Below are 23,587 nucleotides of genomic sequence, written 5' to 3' on the forward strand. Positions count from 1 at the left end.
AATTGTATTTAAATTAAATAAATGTTAATTGTATTTAAATTGTATTTAAACAGTTAACTCTTAGTTAACTGATCGGCTGACTGCTCCGAAGTGAATCAACAAAGTTGCTGAAAACTGCCAGAAGGTGTGTGTGTGTGTGTGTGTGTGTGTGTGAGCAGCATGGGGAGGTCTTTTCCTCTGCATGATTGGGCCATTGAAGCTGATTAAGATCTCTTTGAAGCGTGAAAAAAATAAATAAATTGCCAAGTATGGTAACCCATGCAGGGAAATTGTGGCCTAGTGGTAAGAGAGTTTGACTCCTAAAGTTGTGAGTTCGAGTCTTTCACTCCCCCCACCTACAACTACTGCTGGCACTGAGACTCGTACCAGCATCCTTGGGGTTACAAGTCCAACTTGCTAACCAACCATTAGGCCACAGCTGCCCCCAAAACTGCATTGCATTGGCTGAGAAACCATCATGGGTGTACCTCATGGGCAACAATGAGATGACCCCCCAAACAGGAATGGTTTTACAGGTGGATGCCACTGTCATTTTTTTCCTTACTCGTCTTTTCTGACTGTTTTTCATTAGTTTGACATTTGGTTCGGGTAAGTTTCGCTACTGGTAGCATCACTGCTGGACCCTACAGATGTTTCACAGGCAGTCAAACTCCTCCAGGATAAAACATCAATATGTGCCATTGCCAGAAGGTTCTCAAGAGCATGGAGGAGATTCCAAGAGACAGTCAGTTACTCTTGGAGAGCTGGAAAGAGCTGCAGAAGCTCCTTAACCCATCAGCCCATCATCAGTATCTGCTCCTTTGGGCAAGGAGGAAGGTACTGCAGAAAACAACAACATTATGTAATATAGGACTGGCCTGCTGTATCATTTTTTCCTCTTTGATTTTCGTTGTGTCTTTTGAATTCAGTCCTATGTAGGTTAATAGGTTGATCATTTTAATTTCCATCAAACAATGTGGCATCCTTTCCTTCCTAACACTTTACCCAGTCCATATCAGTATCGGTATCCAGCATGATGCTTTTTCCTCTTTGAGATCTGATGTGTTTTTAAAGTGTTCCTTTTAATTTTTTGAACAGTGTATATTTGACTACCTAAAAATTCAATTTTATCATTTTGATGATACTATTTTCTTAACATGGTAAAAAATTATAAAAAGGGAGGGCTGCGACCAGTGTTGGGTCGTTTACAAAAAAAAAAAAAAAAGAGATCCACTACAAATTACTAATTACTTCTTTAAAATTGTAATTTGATTGCATTATGGATTATTGCATTTAAAAAAGTAATCAGATTACTAATTACTTTAAACTTTAGCCTATTTTTCTTGTTTGCATTTATCAAACCTAAATACACTTCAAAGATAAACTCATGGTTCTTTCATTAATTTAATAATGACTGAAAAATACACAAGTAGCCTATTATTTTTATAACCTTCACTCCCAATATCTACACAACATTTTTTGTTTTGTAAAATAAATAATACAAATAGGGTGAGCTTTTTTGTATTCAGTCTCTGTCAATATCTTCCTGAAACGATCTAAAATGAAAGAAAAAGACCCGAGAAATACAGTAGTATATCTAAAAAAAGCTTGAAGTTTCTATTATTAAATGAAGTAAGTCATGTCGAAAACAAATATTCTCTAATCCGTGTGAAATCAATGTAATGTAGCTACAGTACAGTCTTTCCCGTCTGAGCTCACCTATAATGTATCCGTGCACATCACGCGCTATAATCATTTATGCGCAATTGCGAAACCAGGCTTGTAATGCGGGAACATTATAAATGTCCACATCACCTCCGTGTACAAAAAAAATAATAATAATAATAATAAAAATAAAAATAATAATAATAATAATCACATTTTTCGTTTTTGTAATTAAAGTGAATTTAACTGTGACGCCGACGTGTCTTAATGCAGATGATCTCATTTTGATGAGTCATTTACTTTTACTTATATCAGTGTTACTGTGACATAAACTTGTACACATTCACTTGTTGGAATGTTCCCAAACTATAATGCCAGACTTAAATATGCTGAGTGCAACATTTTGAAATATGATTCATACGAACTATAAAAAAACGACCTTTCATTGCATCTAAATGGTGTAGGATTTGAATGCAGTTTGTCACATTCTCCAGTGATTAATTAAAGGGCATACTGACACGCAAAACATGATTTTTACTTTAGACTTTTTAACTCTACATTTGTAACTTAAGTAACGTAATTTTATTGGCATGAGTAACTGTAATTAAATCATATATTTAAAATGTAACACATTACTTTAATGCGTTACAGTAACGCGTTATCCCCAACTCTGGTTGCGACACATCCTAGTGAAGATGTTGATGAATCAAAGTGTGTTCATCATTTATTTGGTTTTTCCATCATGGACGCTGAACCGCCGAGCATATTTATCTTTATTCATTTTTAAATAGAAAATCGAATGACCAAAAGATACACGGACCTTCTTTGTACCGATTGTTTTCTCATTTTGCATCGTTCCAGCGGTGCTGAAGTTCTGAGAAGTCGAGACAGGCTTTTATTTTGAAACGGTGTTCGGTGTTCGGTGTTTGGTGGTCTCCGCACTTCAGAGGAACAGTCGCGAATCACCCAAAGCGCGTAAAGACCCTGCTGTATCCGCGGACATCTGCGTCCTCTGACCCCGCGTGACTCTGGAGTATCCACGCGGGATTGTTAGTGTGTGTAAGAGTTATACATAGAGAGAGACAGAGAAAGAGGGAAAGCAGTAAAGAAGAAGAAGAAGAAGAAGAAGGAGGAGGAGGAGGCCACTCCTTTGATAAACTGTGCAAACGCAAACAAGCTCGCTCCATGCAGTTGCTTCTGGCTTATATTTACACTCAGCAGATGTGTTTGGATTGATACATCACTAGAGCTGTGAGTTTGGGTCGTCTGGACAGTCTGGAGTCATCATTATTCCCGAGTCGGATCTTCAAAGAGGAAACAATGTATCGTTAACCTGGTAACACACGAATACAGGTGACCAAATTACTAACAGCTCTTTTAGTAGCACGGTATCATCCGAAGAGTCAGCTAAATATAACAGTAATCACGTCTGTATATGCTCTTACTGTCTGATAAATAACTAATATCACAGTATTGTTATTGGTAACACTTTTACAGTGTCCTGGTTATATGTTACATCTGTAAAAACAACGGAGTATAATGACCACCATCTAACCCTAAACCAAACCCTAACCTTACACACTTTAATACTTATTAATACTTCTCTCACAAGATTTTGGATTGAATTACCACAATATGTTGGTTCCTTGGGATTATTTGAAGGAACTTGGAGTAGCATCCAAATGAATTTATAATAATAAATAAACTGCACTTTTTGCAGTTACCCTTACAAAAAGTATGGTGATAGATATTGATTGTAACATTTTACTCTGATGTCTAAGCCTTACCCTCCATTATTTTTGGTAACACTTTGTTTTAGGTGTCCTTGTTACACAGTACTATTATAATAACAATATATGATGCATAATTACAAGTAACACTAATCCGAACCCTAATTCTAACCCTAACCGTACATATAGTAAGTGCATGTAGTTAATTAATCTCACCTCGTACTTACATGTATAGTTACACTGTCACAAGGAGGCCTTAACCATATTTTGGTGGTTAAGAGCTTAAACAGACGGACTGCAGCACATGTAATCCTGTGTGAAAGGTTGTGCGATGTGTGTAAATTGACCATGAACAGATGGGCTTCTTTGAAGTTTTGGTGCTCCGAGAGAGTTTCACACATTTGTCTTGTGTGTGTTTGTTTTCTGTCCAGCTGCTGTATATAGCCCCGTGCACTCTGTATATCACACACACACTTCCTTGGTTACGTGGATCTCAGAGCCATGGCCCTTCAGACATCCTGACCTCATAAACACCCGGCCGGAACGAACACTGGGATCCGGCTTTTGTTCTAAAAGCAGAACCAATAGGAAGGAAGGAAATCTAATCTAGACAGTGAAATGCTCGCTTAACATATTTAAAAATATGGCTTACGATGATCTTTAAATGTAGAAGTCAAATTAAATTAATAAAATGTTCAGTGGAGAAAATGTTTATATGATTTAAAAGTGTTAGTGCATTAAAACAATACTATTGAAGGAATTAAATACAATTAAGAACATGATTGGAAAGATCGGATGTGGTTGAATCTAATTTTAGCTGTTTAAGGCCATAGTTTTGCCGGTTTATTTTATTAAAGGTGCCATAGAATGCATTGATACAATCCAATTTAATTACAATTTAAATTCTTCTCTGATGTCCTGAGTGTGTTTAGGAAGTTTTATCTCAAAATACCCCACAGATATTTTTTTTATAGCTTGTTGAAATGGCCACTTTTAGGGTATGAGCCATACCGTGTATGTCCCCTTTAAATGAAAATGAGCTGGTGCTCCCTCTTCCCTTTTCAGACGAGTGTGGAGATTTAAGAGCTCATGCTCGCGGGCACACCACCGGTGTTACGGTTCAACTGCTGGTGACCGTGTTACTGACCTCACATTGCTTTCAAATGCAATTTCTGACTACCACATTCCTATTTCAGATCATTCTGGAAGCACGTGAAGACAGCATTAGTGAAAACAGACAGAGACAGTGGGAGCTTTAGCAACATTAGCCTTACAGAGAGCCAAGAAGCTCTTTTGGACAACAAAATATGATGCTTACTATGTCTGTAGTCTGGATGTTTACGCACAAAGCGCTGGTATCGATCCCTCTTTCAGAGGCAATCTTTTCACAACTCCAGCTGAACTGACCCTCATTTGTCTCAGTAAAATGTTAGCACAAGTGTATATGTATTTTACTTTTTTTTTTTCGGAACAATTCCTTTGAAAATTTTCTTTTGGAAATGTCCTGAATTGGCCTGTGGAGACTCCTATGTTCTTTGGTGCATCCCAACGCATGACACCTGTAATGTCTGTTTAGTGCTGATGTTGTATCTTCAGCAGCTACAGCAAGAGAACAGTAATGATGGAGCGCTGCTCCTCACTCAGGGCTGTGTATGTGTTAATAGTGCCGAGAGCGTCACAAATGAGCGGGACTTTCCAGAGGATGATGTCATAGTAGTGAGAAATCTGGAACTGCTCGTGTGGAGAGACGGTTCATGAATTATTAGGATTAAAAAACTATGAGTGAGTGGATTTTTACCATTTATAGGCTGGTTGTTTTCACACACTGCAGCCACACAACTGTTCAAACACTGTGATTTTTGCATTCTATGGCACCTTTAAGGCTGATCGTGTGAAAGACTCGTCTGTTATTGTTGTCTACGGTTGGCTGCTGTATTTAGTTTCCCAGCAGAAACGCGGGAGGCCTTGGTAATGTAACCTAATATGTAAGCGCTACTGTTGTGCTGCTCTCTATTCAGCCCTCTTGGACATGTTCACGATCCCTGCCGCAGACAAATCTGTCGTCTTCTGTAGAGCTGCTTATGTCTGAAGTGAACTAGTTTCAAAGCTGGTGAACTGAAGTGAATCAAACCCTGAAGTGACAGGAGCGGTCAGCTGATGTAGAGCTGAGATCACTTCAGATCTGATGAGGTTTGCAGCATTCGCTCTGTTACCGAACTCAATTGATTTGAGCTGCATAGTGGCTGTATTATCTTCCGTAGAGCTGCTTTCAAGTTGTTTCCTAAGTGGATTTGGCCAGATTAACACTTGTTTTCCTGTTTATTACTGTGACTGGATTAACTTCAGTTGTCCTGGCAGATTTAGCCAGTTTGCAGGGTTATAATTGTTGAATGCAGTGTTGATTTTAAGTTTTTTTAAGGCTAAAAGCTTTTAATGGAGACCAAAAGAAGGAGAGAACTTATTTTCTTTTCTTGTGGACTTCTTTTCATGACAGTTCAACAAATGTTCTCCCTAATTCTCATTACTATAAAATAAACAAATAACTTTTTAATATTTAATATATAATTAAAAGCTAGTATCGTTATGGTAGTATTTGTTGTACTTCCTTCAACTTAACTGATTTAAATGTTGCATCCTTGGATTATATAACTCATGGTCACCATTCAGAATAGTAGAAATTCAAAGTCAATGTCAATGATGTCAACAGATGTGCTGATGTGATCACAACTGATCTGTCTACTGCTTTCCTCAGAGAGGCTGGAGTTGAGAAGATCCTAGAGCAGCACTAAGCTGGGCCGAAGTCACGTGAAGGCGCAGAGCTGCCCCCCACACACACACACATCGCAGTCATGCTGGAGGAGGACATGGAAGTGGCCATCAAGGTGGTGGTGGTGGGGAACGGAGCGGTCGGGAAGTCCAGTATGATCCAGCGATACTGCAAGGGCATCTTCACGAAGGACTACAAAAAGACCATCGGGGTTGACTTTCTGGAAAGACAGATCATGTAAGCATGCTTTTACGCTTCAGTCGGGTCGCCTTGAAATGTGGCACTCTCTGCTTTCTGGCTGTCAATCAAGACATTTTATTTAAGCTGATGGGCAAGGCTATCTTGAATTAAATAATCAACACATTTAAAGAGATTTAAGGAAATAAAGAAGAAGAGTAGAAAATAATTTTGTTCAGAATCAATTTGAAATATTTGGAAATAATACTTTTTATTTTTTAAATATGCACACATTCAGGGCTTATCTTGGCTTAATAATACACCAAATCAGCTCCATTTAAGTTTTTTTTTTTTTTTCTTTTTTTTTTTTGCATTGCATTTTGATTATGAATACAAAAAAATCAAGTAAATAAGAAATACTGCGTTGTTTAACATTTCATTCGTAACCGTAGTCAAATATGAAATGTTAAGCTACCTTACATATAACATTGCACTCTTTCACCATTAAATCTGAGGCATCAGATTTGTATCAGTCTCTGTTAAAATAAAACTCCACCTTCTTTGATTTGGGTCGGGATGGGTACCGAAACTGGTACCTATGAAACCGGTATGAACCGAACAGAATCTGAATGCAGATTTCGGTGCCTCTTAAATGTCTGAGCGATCAATTGAAATATTTTTCCTATGTGTACACTATAAAGTAAGTAAGTATCTAGACGTACATGTGCTATCTGGGTATACTTACTTTATACATACACTACTGTGCAAAAGTCTTAGGCACGTTAGTATTTTCACCCAAAAGATATAAATAACAGGCTTAAAACCTTTTTTGGGGTGAATACTAATGTCCCTAAGACTTTTGCACAGTATTGTACTTTACAAATGACATTGTTGCTACTTTATAAAGAATGAGCATCCAGTCATTCACAGAACTGATTAAAGACAGTGACAGACAGCACTCATCTTAACTAAATATCAGAGAGAGTGACAGAGATACAGTATTATGTGTGGTTCTGTATTAAACAATCACTTAGATCATGAGTCAGTTATTAGGCTTAGAGTAAGGGTAGCTTGGGAAATGAGAGCATCCAAGGAGCGTGTGAAAGCTATGGATTTATTAGAAATATTTGTAATGTTCTTTAATGTTATCCATAGCTTTTTGTGGCTGTCTTTTATTTTAAAAGTATCGGTTTAGGCACTGGTATCGTTAAAACACAATCGATACCCAATCCTAAATTTGAGTCCTTTTGACATGGGTGAGTGCTGAGGCAGACCAGATTAAGATGAGATGTTAATCATCTTGTGACGGCAAATATAGCTCTGAGTAATGAGTGCAGCAGAACGGCGTCTAATCATGTCTGTGCTACAGTAGTAATGGAGGGCTTGTAGAGATCTACTGTGCTGTACATTTACATTATGGACACGTGAGAGTGACAGAGAAACAGAACAACGTGAAAATGTCCTGAACGTGTAAAAAGTGAACTGAAAACGAGCATTTTAAAATAGAATATACTATAATTACATGTACTTAATTTTTGGAGTCCAGTCATTACCCTGCACTGACTACACAGTAGGTACAGTATTCCCCTCATTCATACAAACAAAGCCTGGATCATTCACAGCTTTAAACAGAAATAAATGCCAGTAAATCTGGTTCATGTTTGTAATAAACATTTAGAACAAGAAAACTTCCTGTCTGCATTTAAAAACGAAGTCTGATAAAAAGCATGCGGTGACGATCAGGCAGCTCCTTGGGAAAGAAGATCATCTGGCTTTTTTTAGCAGTAGTTCCTGGATCACAGTCTCTTTCTAATATAACGCGAGACGTGTTATCGGCAGTTTACTGGTTGTACTCTTAAAGCGAAAAGAGGAACAAAATAGTTCCCAGCGGCTTCATCTGTTTCAGTGCTTAGTCAAACTGAGAATGAAAGCAGATGTGAATTGCAGCTGTAAGTCAAATTAGTTTCATCCAATGGTTTCACGTAATTCATGTGTTTTAATACATTTCAAGAGTCTGTTAGATATTAGGCCAACACATTTGTTTGCCTGCGTTTCAGAGTTAATGGCGAGGACGTCAGGCTGATGTTGTGGGACACGGCGGGACAGGAGGAGTTTGATGCCATCACCAAGGCCTATTACAGAGGTGAGAGTGTCAGAAACGCTGTGCACGTGTGTTTGTCTGTGAGCTTGAGCGAGTGTGTGACGTGTGTTTGGTCCTGCAGGCGCTCAGGCCTGTGTCCTGGTCTTCTCCACCACCGACAGAGACTCCTTCGAGGCCATCAGCAGCTGGAGGGAGAAGGTGGAGACGGAGGTCGGGGACATACCCACCGTCCTGGTGCAGAACAAGATCGATCTGCTGGACGACACCGTTATCAAAAAGTAAGACTGAAAGAATCGTTAATGCACAGTGTCAGCGACTGTAGAGACCGATGTGGTTAAAGGATACATTCATTCATTCATATCGTTATCGCAATAAATATCAGAAATGATCATGATATATTTTTAAGCCCATATCACCCATCCCTAGTGTAAATGTAGATATCTGTAGGAAAATGACTAATCGATTCACTAGATAAGACCCTTATTCCTCAGATAGGATCGTGCACTGCTCTTTGAAGCTGCATTTTTAGCCTTCACTCCATTGAGCACCACTGAAGTCCACTATATGGAGAAAAATCATGGAATGTTTTACTCAAAAATCTTAATTTTTTCTTTCCAACTGAAGAATGAAAATCTTGGATGACATGGGGGTAAACTGTCAGGAAATGTTTATTCTGGAAGGGATCTTTTAATGCATTGGTCTCAAGCTCAGTTCCTGGAGGGCCACAGCTCTGCACAGTTTAGCTCCTGATCCAGCTAATTCAGCTGTGGCCCTCCAGGAACTGAGTTTGAGACCACTGCTATACTGTAAATTTTTCTGTGTCCTGTCTTCAGTGAAGAGGCTGAAGGTCTCGCTAAAAAGCTGAAGTTGAGATTCTATCGGACGTCAGTGAAAGAAGACCTCAACGTCAGTGAAGGTGTGTGATATAGCATTTGTGTTCATGAAACTGATTTGTGATCAACTGTAAAATAACCCCTTTTTGTTATGTTGTAGTTTTTAAGTATCTTGCTGACAAATATCTGCAACGACTCAAGCAGCAGTCAGCAGAGGGGACCGAGGTTGTTCATTCATCCAGCAATAAAATAGGTAAGATTTTTTTTAACTTTTATTAGGGACAGGAATTAGACATTGCATGATCCAATCTGATTTCCATTCTTGGAATCACGATATTGATCTACATTTTTTTTCTTATTAATTATTTAGCTTATTGACTTTAAAGTGCCTCTGTAAGCGGTTATGAAAGTTTATTATATTTTTGGTTTTGTGAGTCCCCAACAACAGGTTGACATGCATGCAAAGTCAAAAAACACTTTCATTGTCTTATAGTATGCATTTATTTTTACTTTACTTGCTCAGACTCTCAAACGATTTGTTTCCCAAACCCCTTCTTGGCATGACGCAAGCTGATTGGTCCACATCTTGCCTGTAATGCCTGATAAAGCAGTGTTTGTGAGTGCAGTGCTGCTTTGTGTACAGGGTTACCAGAGAAAACACAATTTTTTCCACCCCAAAAGCAACACCTAGTGGCAAAGAATTGATATGCTAACATAAATATGCTAATAATTCGTGTTGACTTCAACATGAAACTGCTTGGGATTTGATTTAAACGATTCCGAGTGGACTCATTCTTTTAAAAGAGACAGTAACTTTATACATGGTGCACTTTCAGATTTAAAACTTGGCAGGATGTTTTCATTTACTTAGAGCTGTTTTACACACTGCATGGAAGGTAATGTTCAAAAAACCATAATGGGGCACTTTAAAAAATGTATCTGTTCATTTTTATTAAATTACCATAGGTGTGCTACTATTTGAAGTAATTATAAATAATAACCAAATGTAGCTTCAAGCAAATATAAAGAAGCACAAGCAATAAAAAAAAGTGCTTTCAGTATCTTGAGAGTGTATCACCGTTACAGCGTTTTCTCCTTTTCTCAGCGTAGATGCTATTTGATTGTTACTGATGACATGAAATACTTATTCTATTCATTTTTATTACAACACTTCTACACTGTTAATTTCAGTTTAGCTTTAGCATGACTTCTTTCGATTGTCGTGACACATTTCTTACTCCTTCAGGTGTTTTCAACACTAGCGGCGGCAGTCATCCCAACCAGACCGCCGGCGATCTGAACGGCCGTGAGGTCATAAACCTGCGCCCAAACAAGCAGAGGACCAAGAAAACAAAAAAGCCCTTCGGTAGCTGCAGACTGCTCTGATTCACGTGTGCCTGGCAGGGAACCAGAGGCTTCATTAGCGCTAATGAGAGTGGAAGAGAAGGAGGTGTGCAATCCAGAGCAGATCTGTCATGATCAGTTCATCATGGGCTTCTGCTGACGGACACGGCTAGTGTTTCACAGAATCAGTAAATTGGAGGTCTGTTGAGCTATTTTTGTATTGAGTATTGATGAGTAGGCCCAAATCTTTTGGACACTGCCCTTCCTCACATTTGAACAACAGTTGTGACTCAAAATTTAGATGAAAAGCCAATATATTTTCTCACAGTCAAATATTTGGTGAGTTATTCCTTGTGGTACACAGCAGGGTAATTTTCTCTGATGAGAGTAAAACACTTAGGATTTCTAACACACCATTTGTGCATTTGGACTCCTCATCGTTAGTGCAGTATGTTTGTATCGATGGAGGTGCATCATTTGTGTCACAATCTTCCCTTAAAAGTTATGTTCATTTGTTGTTTCTTATATGAACGTCGTCACAAGTTTCAATCCGTATGTTCTTATAGGTATTTTTGTACGAAAGATGTAGTAAAGTAATGACTTGTTTAAATTCAAAACATTTAACACCGTGCCAAAATGTTTCTAAACTCATATACTTGTAAATGGTTAGGGGGGTAAGATTTTTTATCTTTTTTTTTTAATTGATATGCATCAGAGGTAGGATTATATGGAAAAATATTCTTTTGGGATAAAGGAAACTTTTTTTTTTTTTTTTTTGGTTGCTGGCAACACGGCCAGATACTCTAGTGTAAAACGACACACTCTAGACACCAGACGACACTAGAAGTTACTTGATATAATGAAGCCTTTATGGAAATCACACTGAGATGGCATAAAAACAGTCATCATAACACTGTTGTAGCAAATAGTGCATAAAAATGTTAAAATTCATATGCAGTCAAACTCAAGGCATGTTTTCACACTGTTCACTAAATGAACAGCAGGAATTACATCTAATAATTTCATACACACCCGCAATAAACATTAATATTTCATTACATATTCCCTTTCTGTTTCTAATAATCATTTAACTCTGAAATGTGCATGAAATGCTTTAATTGAATTTATAGCTATTTTTAAAATATATAATTAAAACACACAAAAAAAAGTGGTATCTTACCAGCTCTAATAATGTTATAGCAACTGAAGTTTAAATCTGATGCTATTAAACCATGTCTTTAATATCACTCTGTCTGTTGGACAGTTGAGGCCAAAGTAAAACTAAACCGAAGTCATCATAAATGTACAGTGAATATCGCTCAGCACTTCTCACTGCTGCATATTTACTGTACATGTGCACCAATTATTATAGTGCCTATATTTTTGCATTCATGAAAAACACTGTTATATGTGAATACTGAATCATCTGGAAAGTAAATGCACATTTAAAATCTACTGACCCATGAATTTACAATCAATGTATAAAACTCACGTCAAAGTTTACCAAATATATTTGAGTAACAGTAACAGTTGACCAAGATTGAGATCCTGTTTAATATTGGACTAAACTGCACTGATATTATTACCCTGACCTTCAGCACAGTATTGGGCTTTACTTATGTACAGGAATCCACCAAGGAACAATTCAGAACTGTGTGAAACTAAAAATGTGTGTTTCTAGAGGATCTATGACGGAGTCCCAGAGCCTTAACCACTGAAGCCATTAGAAACAACTGATCTCGTGTGATTTTACTGAAGATTGATGTGCTCAATGTTTTACTATAGACCCAACATTCCCTCTCTGAGTTTTATATCTGAATCAATCCGAGGATGCTCCAGAATGGTTTTGATCTGATGTCTGAGGAGCTTGAGCAGGTAATAATAATCTGTTCACTTCTTTAAATATGGCCTAACTCTGGACTGATTGTATTTATTGATGAATGGCATGCCTCGTGTTTGTTTGAATGTGGAATCATGGTACTTCGCCAAACGGCCTTCATGTTTACAGCTTGTGTTCAGTGCTCGATGTGATGAATGGTGGTTTTCTCCTTTGCTGCAGTGACACTACAATGAACTAAAGGCACTTTATTTATCAGATATAATTCCTGATCATATTATTGCTTGGTTATCTTAAATATACAGTTTCTAATACAAGTACTGCTTCATTTCTTTGACTTTCTAGTAGACGTTGAGAATATATGCCAGCAGCACCGGTTACTACCTTCTAGTCGGCAGTGTCACTTGCAGTGATGTGTGTTTCTGACTGTATGATTATTAATGGTTGGGTGGTTGACAGAGAAGGACAAAATAAAGAAGTAGTTGTTTTATTTTCGTGGTACTTTTTTTATCATACTGTGACAACCTTATACATGCATGATTACAAAACAATGTGAATACTTAAAAAACAAAAAAACATAATCCACAGTGCCAAAGAAAACCTAGACTGTGACTTTAGATAGTTCTGGCAACTGTAAACTGCCTACTCACACTTAAACCTAATATTAATAATATATATATAATTTAATATTGGCATCTTCTGTCATAAAGCTTTTGTGACTGATTTACAAAAGCAATGTGCCCTACAACAGCCCTTCATTGCCATATAATCACTGTAACACAAGGTTTAGATTTTAATTAAATTGTCAAATGACTTATTATACAGTTATGAACTTCACATTGTCTTGAAATGGAGAATCTATAAACTAGAAAACCTGTGCATTTCTACTGAGCATATTATTTTGCACTTTAATATAATTAATGAGGCAGAAATGGCCTATTCTCTCTCTCTCTCTCTATTTTTTAAAATCTCAAACAACTGAAAATGTGTAAACTAAAGGTATTCTTTCTCATTTTAAGAGCCATTTCAAAAGTGATTAGGAATCCAAACAGCAGTATTATCAAAGTCAGGTAGTGTTTCTCTGTAGTGTTTCCTCCTGCTGCACCAGTCTGTGGTTGTTCTTCACTGTAGAGATGAACCTGACGGCCGAATGTGAGATTCCCAGCAAGCTGAGCCCAACGCTCTCGCTAGAATGTACAGAGCAAGCGAGAAAACCACGTGTAGCTGCTCTAAAAATAAACGCTCACACGCCAGGAAAACCATATTCATGGGCCTTCCAGCGGGAATGCTAGTAGATCCCAACAGAATGACAGTGATTTAGCATTTTCATATTAGTTAATAAATCAAAAACACAATGTTAGTGGTTTGTGATCATTATTATTTTTTCTGTAAGGGAAAAGCACCGAAGGTAAAAGCTAAATAAATAGGGATATGCATAAGACCAAGATGCTATCAGTGGTAATAAAAACTACAAATCTATTTGTGACCCTGGACCACAAAACCTGGAGCACGGTTATATTTGTAGCAATAGCCAAAAATATATTGCGTGGATCAAAATTATAGATTTTTCTTTTGTACCAAAAATCATAAGGATATTATGTAATGATCATGTTTCATGAAGATATTTTGTACATTTACTACCATAAATAGAGAAAAAATATATTTGCTAAGAACTTCATTTGGCCAAATTTATAATTAGAAATAGTTGCATTTCAGCTCTAACAATTCATACATCAATGGCAAGCTTATTTATTCAGATGATGGTCAAAACAATTGACCCTTATGATTGTGGTCCAGGGTCATATTTATCAGTTATGTCCCTGATATCACACACGCATCACGAAGACGTCTACTTGATGTCTGCAAGACGTATTATTTGGTGTTTGTTCATCTGCAATATGTCTATAGGACATTTCCTTGTAGATGTCAAATAGATGTTTATTAGAAGTCTTTGTTTGTAATTTAGAATGAATGTAAACTGACATCTTACAGACGTCTGTACACAGATGCTTTCCAGATCAAGTGATCTCTAACAGACGTCATGCAGATGTACGTGTGCTATCCTTTAACAGTGGTCTGCAATTGCAGATAGTACATAGCAGATGAGCAAACACTAAAAATACATCTTGCAGACGTCTCTGTGATGTATGTGTGCTGTCAGGGAAAGGCACGTGTGGCGCTCGTCAGTCCCTCAGCCTCTATTTGCCATTGCTAAGACTGGAATGATCTACTTTCTGGTTATCCATGATTTGAATGGTTTTCTGGGCATTGTCCATGTTCCTGATGAGGGTTTCGAGGCGCCTCTTGATCTTCTTCTGGTCCTCCAGGGCGCAGCTGATCACGACGCTCTGAAACTTCTGATCCAGAGGCACAGGAGGCGCGTCGGTCACACACGCCGCGTGGAGGGCCTGCAGACGCTTTCTGGCCCCCTCCATGTCCTCCAGCACCTTCCCAGTGATCTCATCGATGATGGCCGTGGCTTTCTTCAAGGCCTCTTCCTGCTGCTCGTTTCGGATCGTGTCCACAGAAATGCTCACCGTTAATGTCCTGCCCAGGAGTCTAGAGGCGGTCAGAGAGAGCTCTTCCCTTTCCCCTGAAATAAAAGTTGAAATGAAGTTTATATGTTATCCATTAGAGGCCACGAGTGTTGGTCATGCAGCACGGAGGGCGTACCGTCACAAACGCTCCTCAGTTCCTGACTGTTTCGTATGGACTGGATCATCTCGATTAAACACTCTCTCTCCTGCTCCATAGCACTGGCTTCCTCACGAAGAGCCTCCACCCTGAGAGAGACTTACTGAGATCATTTCATACCAGATACAACCCTGAAAACTGTCAAAAACACCCAGCAACAACTGTTTTAGCTGTAATTTGCTATTACAGCTGTCCTAAAAACGAGTAAAAATCCACCTTCACAATATAATCTTATATATGCTAGTGTCACGTTTTATTGCGTGTTGTTAACCATTATACTTACATTTTAGTTTGGACTTAAAAATTTAAAATCTGCTTAAACTATACACGCACACACACACAAACACATATATATATATATATATATATATATATGTTTGTACATGAAAACTTCCATTTACAGTATTCTAAAAACTATATTATATTAATCCACACACTACTTGTATTCTGTTAGTGCGATGGAAAATGCATTCACTTTGCATGAGTCGAGTCAAGACTTAATGGGTCTTCCTGGATTTAGTCTGTACCGATCAGACAATCAATATCTTACCTCGTCTCAATCTGATCCAGACTCTCCAGTAATCGTCCGGACCGGTCCGCCATCGAAAGCGTTCGGCTGAATTTGCCTTTAGATGCATCGTTCATTTTAGCGTTAATTTTCGCTTGAGCCATATCTGCTGCTAGTCGTGTTAATTAATGATTTGAAGGGTGCAGTGACCTATGTACTATAGGATAAACCGGAGCAGACCACATGAGCAATATAGCGATGTCCGGTCCTCCAATGAATCGTCCACTCTTTGAATGATTCAGTCGAATCGATTCGCACAGCGTTTGCAAATCTCCGAACTGTAAAGTGAGTGACACGTTGAGCTATAAACATTCAACACAACCATTTTCAACCATGATACATTTATCTGGCAGAAAACATAGCCAGCTGTAGTGCTGTAGAAAGTGACAGCGTCAAAATGGTAGTAGTATAGCCGAATCCTTAACTTTTAATTTTAAAGTGATGTGAGATATTTTAAAAGTGATGATGTTATAAAGTAGAATATGACAATTTAATTATTTATTTAATTTCAAACTAAATATTTATACTGCAACTTTGCATGGCCCACGTGGACAACTTTGTGTGATGACTGAAAAATTCACTGAATAGAACCTGTTCGTTTAAATGAATCGTCCAAAAGAACCGATTCGCTTAAATGAATCGGACTTCGCGGCGCTTATCGACCACGTTCTAGCGGTTTCCAGCGGTCTTCAATAACATCTCCAAACATGGGCTGGAACCTCCCTTGGTAATACACTCCTTCAGACAAGAGTGGAGGAGTTCACCTCGGAGATTTCAGAGGAGGGTGGGATTCATTTCTAGGGTCAAGGACCAAGATGACATCACCGAAAAGACAAAAACCAGAACACAATGAGATTTCTCAGTCAGGAACACGCAAGATATGCTTTAGTTACTTTCCTTTATTTAAACTTAAGAAAACCTCAGAAAGAAAAGAAACACGTTTAATCACTCCAGTGCATGAACAACATGATAAGAACACACAAATTGTGTCTTCACTTTTGAGAACTCCTCTTTTCGCTTCTTTTCAAGGCTTCTTCCAACTCTTTTTTAAACAAACCCCATTTCTTTAAAAGTAAAGGTAATTTTTTTTTCTATATATATATATGTGTGTGTGTGTGTGTGTGTGTGTGTTGCAGTGACAGCATTCAACATCTGTGCGGTTACACCCAAAACATAAAAAAAAGTTGAAACAATGCACCATATACAGTACAGACCCAAAGTTTGGACACTCCTTCTCATTCAAAGAGTTTTCTTTATTTTCATGACTATGAAAATTGTAGATTTGTAGACACACTGAAGGCATCAAAACTATGAATTAACACATGTGGAATTATATACATAACAAAAAAGTGTGAAACAACTGAAAATGTAATATTCTAGGTTCTTCAAAGTAGCCACCTTTTGCTTTGATTACTGCTTTGCACACTCTTGGCTTTCTCTTGATGAGCTTCAAGAGGTAGTCACCTGAAATGGTCTTCCAACATGGTCTTGAAGGAGTTCCCCGAGAGATGCTTAGCACTTGTTGGCCCTTTTGCCTTCTGTCTGCGGTCCAGCTCACCCCTAAACCATCTCGATTGGGTTCAGGTCCGGTGACTGTGGTCATCTGGTGCAGCACCCCATCACTCTCCTTCTTGCTCAAATAGCCCTTGATGCCTTCACTGTGACTCTACAGTTTTCATAGTCATGAAAATAAAGAAAACTCTTTGAATGAGAAGGTGTGTCCAAACTTTTGGTCTGTACTGTATGTGCTCAAGAACCATGCCTAAGACCCCATCTATTACAATTAATATCACACTGAGCCTAAGCTTCATAAAATGAAACATACCTACAATGATAATACTTGTCGTGTACAGCTGGCAAAATAATCATCTGATTCATTAATGAATAGCATTCTCTTAATGAGCTCTAAGATAATGTAAAAATACAATACAGACCCCTTAACTGTTCAGAAATAAGAGAAATATAAGATCTTTGTAGCAATATTACAAAAATATGTCAAGAATTATAAACGTATTACCAATATCCAGCTCTTTTGATTTACTGGCCTCCTCTGCACTCAAAGCCAAAGCCAGTTTTATGTCCTGATCAAATTTATCTAAGGAGAAATATAAATATAAATAGCAGACACGGCAGTGTTACAAATCCATGCACTAAGTTGATTTGCTAATATTTATTTGAACCGTCACAGTACTAAATTGAAACATAATATTGCAAATCTAAACTGACATGTTACTGAAATACCACTTCTAGACAAAATAAATAAAAAAAAAACATTGGAAAACCTACCATCACCATCTTGTGAAATGGTCACCTCTTTTTTAACATCAAGACTCCTTGAGGTAATGGCCTTCTTTACATCTTGAAACTTTGCCACTGAAAAAAAAGTAATTAATTATGTACAGTAGTCAACATTTGACGTGGATCAAAAAAACTTCATCAAATTTGTCCTAAGACAAGAACGCAATTTGGTTTTAGGTTTTAGGACAACACTGATGAAAGGTTTTGATCCACTTCAAATGTTGACTAGTGCATATAGTTTTATCATTCCCATACTTCCTTTTATGTTATTCAAATCGTCCATTACTTGTCCAGACTGGTAGTGTACACGTTAGTTTATTGCTGGAATTTGAAGGGATAATTGATCCCTTCTGGAGCCATCATTAAGGGGGGAAACAAGCTTTATATCCCTCCAGACACAGAATAAAAACCTCACCATTACTCTGAGGGAAGATCTCGTTGGCATTTATTGTGCTGGTGGAGGCGGCAGGTTTCTCGTCTGCGCCGCTGCCTCGGGAAGAAGCACAAGGCTCTGACTGGCAGTGATGCTTGTGGTAATGTGAATGGACACTGGGTATATCTTTATGGCTGTGTGAGCAAACAGTGCACAGAACATTGAAACTCTTCTCGTTGCCCTTTCCACCTTGGATTTCTCAGAGCCCATGCAAGGACAAAGTTGCACAAGGCTTGTACTCCCAATGGTGTTTTCTGTGGATGTTTGGGAAATATTTGGAGGCGCTTCCAAGCAGCAGTAATCTTGGATCTGCAGACTGTTGTAGTGCTCTTGAAAGTCTTCCTCGGTGTCGTACAGCATGCTATCGCACAGCCCGCAGAAGTAGCGAAGGACTATGTCGCCGGCGTGCTCATTGGTTCAATGTCGTCGCAGGGTGGAGTCCTTGAAAAACCTCCGTGGACAGTGGCCACAGGCAAACATCTGGAAACTGTGGCTGCTCAAATCACCACAGAGTTTCCGCACCACCGCCTCAGAGTCGAAGAGGTCTTCACACATCCGATAAAGCCAAGACTCTGCTTTTGGAGGCGATATGCAAGAGGAAACTGCTTCAGTTTTGGTGCTGGTGGATGGTTTGGGGGACATACTAGATGAGACGCAGTCGTCTGCTGTGTCTTCTCTTCCCTGGTAGTAGTTGTGCCCTCTGTGGCTTACACCAATGTGGGCCATAATTACTTCTATCCTAGGCATTTCCACCTTGCACTTTCTGCAGCGGAAGAGGAGAGTTGGACAAATGAGCACCACCGTGGAACCGGCTCATGAGCAAGCGTGCTATAGTCGACTCGCCCATGATCGTGCCACAGACTGCACATTTGTGAAAGATCTGATTGGCGGCTTGGAGGTGTTTTCTTGCTTGATCCTCCTCTGTGAAGCGTAGGCCGCATTCACAGAACCAGGCGAGCTGTGAACATTTTCTTGGTTCAGCTTGGGGATCTAAGCTGGCCAGTCTTTGTCGTTTACCTGAAGGCCCGTCTGTATCGCTCCCACATGCCGTGGCCTTCTGGGCGAGTTGGATTTCACACTAGTTGCTGTAGTACAGAAGGGCCCTGTCCATGCTGAGGACCCTCTTCACCTCATCTTTCACAAGCTCTTTGTGCTCCTCCATCTGACTCAAGCTAAAAAAAGGTTTTGGGCATGAGGAGCGCTGACCCATGACCACCATCGACCTCATGATGTCAGCCTCACTTTGATCGGCATTGACAATAGTGCAGCCATTACTGCAGAGCATACTGGGAAACAGTAAAACAGAACAGAATAGTTAGTGCATGATAAAGACAAATGGACCCCATGTATCCAACCATGAGTTTTTATGTGATGAGAAAGCGTGTATAAACCACGACAGAAATACATTTATCGAAAATGTTCTTCAATGCAAACAAACAAAAAAAAATTAATTGGATAACTGGACGAACCATTAAAATTATATCATTGCACACCATCTTAGACATTGTTTTAATAATTCTGAGTTACTTAAGTCAAAGTATGTCATCAAAAAAATTTTGTATACTTTGCATATTAAGATGGAGTTCCCAAACATTATTCCCCTCCAAATGAAAGATGTCATGACAGTTTACTCCGTTTCTTCTGCATGCTCTGAGGCGCAAATAAATTATTATGTATCAAAAAATGGCACAAATGTTTAACCATTTTTATTGTTCCTTTGTGCCAAGTTTACAGTTTTGTTCTTGAACACATGGTTTCTCAGCAGCGGAAGTCATCATAGTTTACAATATTACATTTACCGTCCCTCCCATAGACGCTGCATTAGAAACACTGTCACATTAGCATTAACAAGTTTGTTTGAATTTTGATGCAAAGGTAATAAAATACAAAGTATAGTGCTATAAATGTACATACATATTAAAAAATTCTAAATATTACAAAATTTGCACAATGTGCACAGTATGCATACTGACAAAATGGCAAGAGTATGATCAGTGTCACCATCTTGTGGAATAACTGATTTGTGCAAAAAAAAAAAAAAAAACACACACATGTATATATATATATAAATTGTATGCAATGTGTAACCCAAATGTACAAAATAAGACCATGCATTTTGTGTCACTTTCACTGTGTAAAAAGACCCTTGTGTAAAAATCTAAATATATTTTGAGCTTTAAAGAAAGTGGGTCACCCCCATATGGTGGCTGCCATGTTGACATCACATGACCTCACACATACTACACAGCAGTCGTCAATGACCCTCACTAACAATATTGTAATAATATAATCTGTTAAGCCAGGGTTGTCCTTTATTTGTTGTACAAGAAAACACATACAATAATCAAGGCAGGCATTATATATTCAATAAAACAAGAGCTTTAATGTTAATATGGTTACAAATTGGATACAGATATACGTTTCATTAATCCTGGAAACAAACCCCTTAACAGTCTGATGAATGTGCAGTTTGGATTTGTTGAAGACAACACACCCCAGAGAGTGATGGACTGAGTGAAGTGGTTTTTTTGGCAGACATGTGCTCAAGGCATTCATCCTTGATGCTGAAGAGGAGGTAACACCTACAGATTACATCAAACACAAGAGACAAAGCCACTTCTTCTTTTCATATCATTTCCATAAGACAATGAAGTAAACACTTAAGAGTGGTCATAAGATCTTTCTGCTCCTAAAGGAACAGCTCACCCAAAACTGAAACTCATCCTCAGGCCATCCAAGCATCCAGCAGATGTGGATAACTTTAGTAATTCACCACTCCAGTCAATCAATTAATGTCTTGTGAAGTCAAAAGCTGTATGTTTTTAAGAAACAAAACCTTATTAAAGTGCTTAAACTTCAATATCAAAATATCAGTCTGTCCAGGGAAAAAGTCCATCCCTAGTTGTTGTCTCACATCAAAATCCAGCCATATATTTGTTAAGGGCCATGCAAGGTGCTCAGGCACCTAACATATCTATGATGTTTCTTCTGGTCTGGAAGTCTATGACAGCCCATAGATCCCTTTGTCTGAAGGTTTTGAATTTGGATCAAATTTGGAGCATCCAGCCCAAACTATTTAGCACCACCAACAGGTCAAATTTGCACTAATATTTCTGCTAATAACATTTGAACCTAAAGTTTTAGAAGTAAAATAATGTTTGCCTCAGCTCATGCAGAGTTAAATGCATGCAAAAAAAAGTACATTTGCATGGGTCAAGTTTTTCCGCAGTTTAGATTTTTTTTAAATTTACTTTTTCAACTCGTCCAGACCGTTTCCCAGATTTTCACCAAAATTGGCTCAGATCATCTTCAGACAAAGTTGGCAAAAAAAGAATAATAATTTGACTAAGTTTGTACAAAAATGAACAGAAGGCTATATTTCCGCGATGCTTTATCAGATTCTGACCATACTTGGTGTGTGTTATAAGTATAACCTGAGGGCACATGTTTACAAGCCGAAACAGTTGGTGCTGTGGATTTTGATGCGAGAGGACAACAGGGGATGAACTTTTCCACTAGAGGAAGTGTTATTATGGATATTGGATGGATTTTGGCCAGAAGCAACAGATACAAATTAATATACATGAATGCTGGATTTGTTTCTCACAAAACAAATTTCTCACAAAACTCAGCTTTTGGCTTCTCAAGATCTTAACTGATGGACTGGAGTGTCATGTTTTTATCAGCTATTCGGCACCCATTCACTACTGAGACAGTGATAGCATACTACGTTTCTACAAATCTGCTTCAATGAAGTAACACATTTTTAGTGAATGTTAATTTTTGAGTGAATGGTTCCTTTAATCTTCAGTGATGGTATATGCAACTATGCATTTATATATATATATATATATATATATATATATATATATATATATATAGATACATTTTCAATTCTATAAGTTCTGAAAAAAAGTCAAACTTTAAAGCTTTGCACTTTTCAAGCCTTTCCAGTTTATCCACAGCTACTTGCCGTGCCAGTAGGTCCAGTGTGGACACAGCATGAGCCCTCTGCTGGTCAACCTGCTCCTCCATCTGAGCGTGGCATTTAAAGCACAACAAGAACAAAACATTTACAAAAAAAAAAAAAAAAAAAAACTGTTGCAGCTTATAAATGTAAATAGTATATAATGAATAGTTCACCCAAAAATGATATATACGATTCTAAATATATATTTGAAGATTGTCAAAGCTTCCTTTTTCTCCATACAATGAAGACAATATAATTTTTTTTTGTCTGAAAAGCCCCTACATTAGTCACATTGTGTTTCTATGGGAAGGTGTGGGAGAGTGAGAACTGGTTTGTTTTCAGACTCCTCTTTCTAACCTGAGGCTTCCCATTTGTCCTTCTCATATGCCTCCCAATAAACACTACAGTATTATGAAAGGTGTCTATATGAGCCATGCACTAGAAGTTATATTATACTTCACTATTAAACAAGACAAGATTGACATGACTGATGCCAAATATCATGACATTCGGTCTTCCATGGATTGTGACCAACTGTGATGCAAACAGAAAAATAAGAGCACAATTTACATGGCATTCATGCATTTAGTAGATGCTTTTATCAAAAGAGACTTGCAATGCATTTAGGATTTTGTTTGTTCGCTACAGTTTAAGCTAAAAAAAATCACTGCAATACAACCCAAAAAAGAGTTAGTTAAATATTAGCCAGTTCCTCATATAAAGCTACCATACGGCTTCAGAAAACATGGAATACAGCACATGTTTGGAGTTTGTCTGTGTATGTCAAGATGGAAAACAGCAGCTTGGACATTCTGTCAAACATCATCTTGTGTGTTTCACAAAACAAAGGTTACAGGTTGGGAACAAAATGATGGTGAATAAACTAAGAGAGAACGACCTACACCTCTACTCTATAAAGTGTTAAAGTGTGGCAGACATGCCTCCTTCATCCTCATCCTCTCTGTCACTCAGCAGATCAATGCAGTTCAGCACCGGTTTGCGAGGACCCTCCTAAAACAGGGTTATCCTATGAGTTAATCACTTTTGCTGCATTACTCAGACTCAATCCAAGTGTGAAGACCTAGATCCACAGTCCTAATCACTCAAATTAGAAATCAAGGCAGGGAGGTTTTTGACACTTACAGACACAAACTCCTCCTCATCCTCCTCAGTGACTGTAGAGGAAGACAT

At 38.2% G+C, this 23,587-nt stretch overlaps 3 protein-coding genes across 4 annotated transcripts; 1 reads left to right on the top strand and 2 right to left on the bottom strand.

Moving 5' to 3' along the window:
• The first annotated feature begins 2,559 nt into the window (after window positions 1-2,559).
• LOC127969657 (ras-related protein Rab-23) lies at window positions 2,560-12,923 on the top strand. Of its 2 annotated transcripts, none has more exons than XM_052571713.1 (7): window positions 2,560-2,997; window positions 6,127-6,378; window positions 8,376-8,461; window positions 8,541-8,697; window positions 9,253-9,335; window positions 9,413-9,505; window positions 10,499-12,923. In XM_052571713.1, the coding sequence occupies exons 2-7, from the start codon at window positions 6,224-6,226 to the stop codon at window positions 10,636-10,638; spliced, it is 714 nt and encodes a 237-aa protein (XP_052427673.1). In that variant the 5' UTR covers window positions 2,560-2,997; window positions 6,127-6,223; the 3' UTR covers window positions 10,639-12,923. The 2 variants fall into 2 exon arrangements, with proteins under 2 accessions (XP_052427673.1, XP_052427674.1); XM_052571714.1 differs by having other exon boundaries at window positions 2,584-2,997; window positions 6,131-6,378.
• Window positions 12,905-15,932, bottom strand: bag2 (BCL2 associated athanogene 2). Its single transcript, XM_052571760.1, has 3 exons — window positions 15,678-15,932; window positions 15,107-15,216; window positions 12,905-15,026 (listed from the first exon to the last, which is right to left on the bottom strand). The coding sequence occupies exons 1-3, from the start codon at window positions 15,797-15,799 to the stop codon at window positions 14,632-14,634; spliced, it is 627 nt and encodes a 208-aa protein (XP_052427720.1). The 5' UTR covers window positions 15,800-15,932; the 3' UTR covers window positions 12,905-14,631.
• A 2,423-nt stretch (window positions 15,933-18,355) lies between these two features.
• Window positions 18,356-23,587, bottom strand: znf451 (zinc finger protein 451). The gene is given in 6 exon segments (XM_052573108.1): window positions 18,356-18,615; window positions 18,618-19,206; window positions 19,208-19,712; window positions 22,349-22,460; window positions 23,323-23,407; window positions 23,540-23,587. Coding segments are annotated over 6 exon segments (1,599 nt in total).

Source organism: Carassius gibelio, chromosome B13 (assembly GCF_023724105.1).
Source record: "Carassius gibelio isolate Cgi1373 ecotype wild population from Czech Republic chromosome B13, carGib1.2-hapl.c, whole genome shotgun sequence".
NCBI lineage: Eukaryota > Metazoa > Chordata > Actinopteri > Cypriniformes > Cyprinidae > Carassius > Carassius gibelio.